At 51.4% G+C, this 2,497-nt stretch overlaps 1 protein-coding gene across 1 annotated transcript; it reads left to right on the forward strand.

Annotated features, from left to right (window-relative positions):
• Positions 1–1,358: 1,358 nt before the first annotated feature.
• Positions 1,359–2,186, forward strand: LOC129065352 (heat shock transcription factor, X-linked member 3-like). The gene has a single exon (XM_054566616.1). It carries the CDS (start codon positions 1,359–1,361, stop codon positions 2,184–2,186), a length of 828 nt encoding a protein of 275 aa, XP_054422591.1.
• The last annotated feature ends 311 nt before the right edge of the window (positions 2,187–2,497 follow it).

Below are 2,497 nucleotides of genomic sequence, written 5' to 3' on the forward strand. Positions count from 1 at the left end.
GTGTCGCTCAGTGAATTGAGTGCTGGACTGCGAATGAACCAAAGGGTCACCAGTTCGATTCCCAGTCAGGACACAGGCCTGGGCTGTGGGCCAGGTCCCCAGTGGGGGGGCGCATGAGAGGCAACCACACAGGGATGTCTGTCTCTGTCTCTTTCTCCCTCCCTTTCCCTCTCTCTAAAAATAAATACATAAAAAATCTTTGAAAAAAATGCTTTTTTGAAAAAGGAAGAAGTGACTTAAAATAAGGAAATGAGGTGATTTGTATGACTTACTTTGTTTTGCCTTATTAAAAAGGAGACGAAACTCTTTCATTGGCATTTTTTCTTATTTTAAAATAAGATATGAAAAACACAACTTTTTATACTCACCCTGAATCTCATTGGCTATTCTTGGCATCAGAAACTCATTATGGCTCCAGAGGAAAGTTTAGCTCAGGGAGAGTGCAAAATATAAGAAGCAAGTTTGGCTATCTTTTCTGGACTCTCTTACAATAACTTAGAAATATTTGACATTTGTTGAGCATTTGCTATGTTCCAGATAATGTGATACAGGCTTCATTTATATTATTTATCTTTGTAACCCCAGAACAACTCTATGCAGTAGGTGACATTAGTAACCACATTTTACAGATGAAGTATCACAAAGTGTAAGTATTTTAGCACAGCCCTACGCTAGGGACAACTGGACCCAGGGTAAGAAAATCGGACTTAGTTTGGGCCCATCTGAGCAGGCCCAAGCAACCGGCAGGAACAGCTGGAAGAGACCAAAGCAGGAAGCCGGGGGGTGGGGGGGCGGGGGGCGGAGGGGGGACGGGCGACGTGAGGGGACTGCCAACTGAGGCTGGGCCCACCACTATCGTCTGGGAGGGACAGCTGCCAGGGGCCCCTGTGAGCTAGGAATACCTGGAGTCTCACCCTTGAGCGGTGCAGGAGGCCATCAGCAGTCTCTCCTCATCGCCAACCGAAGGGGTGGCAGGGGGCTGGATCCTGACCGTGTGAACCGCTGGGTCCGGCAGCAGAGGGGGGCCCTTTCTGGCCCCCTGAACCCTGCTTTTCTGTACTTCCTGAAAAGAGAGAGGCTGGGGACCCTACACCCACCCACTCCACCACACTTGGCCAGGGCCCACTCTCCAGACCAGCTGTGAGCCGCCTTTGTGACATCGCATGACCTATAGGGAGCATTGTGACTTCAGCTGCTGGTTGCCTCCCAACCAAGACTCTAGAATTTTGAGGGCAGTGAATGTTGGGTGTCTGCTGTGAACAAAGGCATTTCTGACTCTAGTGTTCAGTGGTAAGATCCTGTGTGGCAAATGCTTTTAGTTCTAGAGCAGATCCATGGCTAGTCCAAACATCGACGAGATGGACAGAGCGAAGCCGGCCGCATCAGAGGATGGTAGCGCAGCACCACCAGCCATCCAAGCCGACGACTCCCCAGATTTCGCTGAGGGTCCACGAGAGGCTTGCGAGAAGGACGCGGACCAGGCCCCGAGCCAAGATCCGAGCCCACAAGACAACCCGCAGCCAGAAGACCCCAATGGAGACGCCACCGACACTGAAGGAAGCAACATTCTTTACGGGCTGCCCTTCCCAACGAAGCTTTGGAGGATAGTGGAGGATGAGGCCTTCACATCCGTGCGCTGGAGTGACAAGGGAGACACTGTGATCATCGAGCACGATCTTTTCCAGAGACAGATTCTTGACCTCAGGGGCGCGGAGAAGATCTTCGAATTCGACAGCCTGAAGAGTTTCATCCGCCTGATAAATCTCTACGGATTCTGCAAAATTCGCCCAAGCAAGCCATCACTCTGTTACTCAGGAACCAGAAGGTTGATGATCTACCGCAACCCTAACTTTCAAAGAAACAAGCCTTCGCTGATGAAGAACATTAAGAGAAAATACAAATGGATGACTACCGCCCCTGCGAGCACTCCAAAGAGCAAGAAGAGGCAGGTACCCCCTACCAGAGGGCCCCGGGGACACTCAGCCACGAGAGCCGGGGGCCCCAGTGGGGAGGGCACATCCAGGAGCGTCCCACTTGCCCCCAGGGTTCCTGCCAGTCCCCGCGACAGAGGGGACCTGGCTACCAGCCATCTAGATTTCCCAGTGTGTGACTCGGTGATGTGTCTGTACCACACCTGCTACTCCCTCCTGACAGCCGCCCTTTTCCACCACAGGCGGACACGCTGAGCAGGACGAGAAGGGTCGGCTGGCTGTATTCTGCGAGCACATCCCCGACGATCACGAACCCTGACTACACAGGTGACAGACACCAGCTGCCCCCTTGCTACCACCAACCCACGGTGGTCAATAAACAATCCAGTGAGAAAAAAGACAGTTCAAGTATTTTGCCTAAGTTGACCCCAAAATTCTAACCCATTTCTGTGTAGCTTTAAAGCCAGGGCTCAGAAACATTTTCTGACACGGGAGGTTACACCTTTGTTAAGGTGACACACATTTAAAAGTGTAGTGAGAGCAACTGCTATTTAAACATTGGTAGC

The sequence above is a fragment of the Pteronotus mesoamericanus genome, unplaced genomic scaffold, assembly GCF_021234165.1.
Source record: "Pteronotus mesoamericanus isolate MK-2021 breed Mesoamerican mustached bat unplaced genomic scaffold, CSHL_Meso_final contig_177, whole genome shotgun sequence".
In the NCBI taxonomy this organism is placed as follows: Eukaryota; Metazoa; Chordata; class Mammalia; order Chiroptera; family Mormoopidae; genus Pteronotus; species Pteronotus mesoamericanus.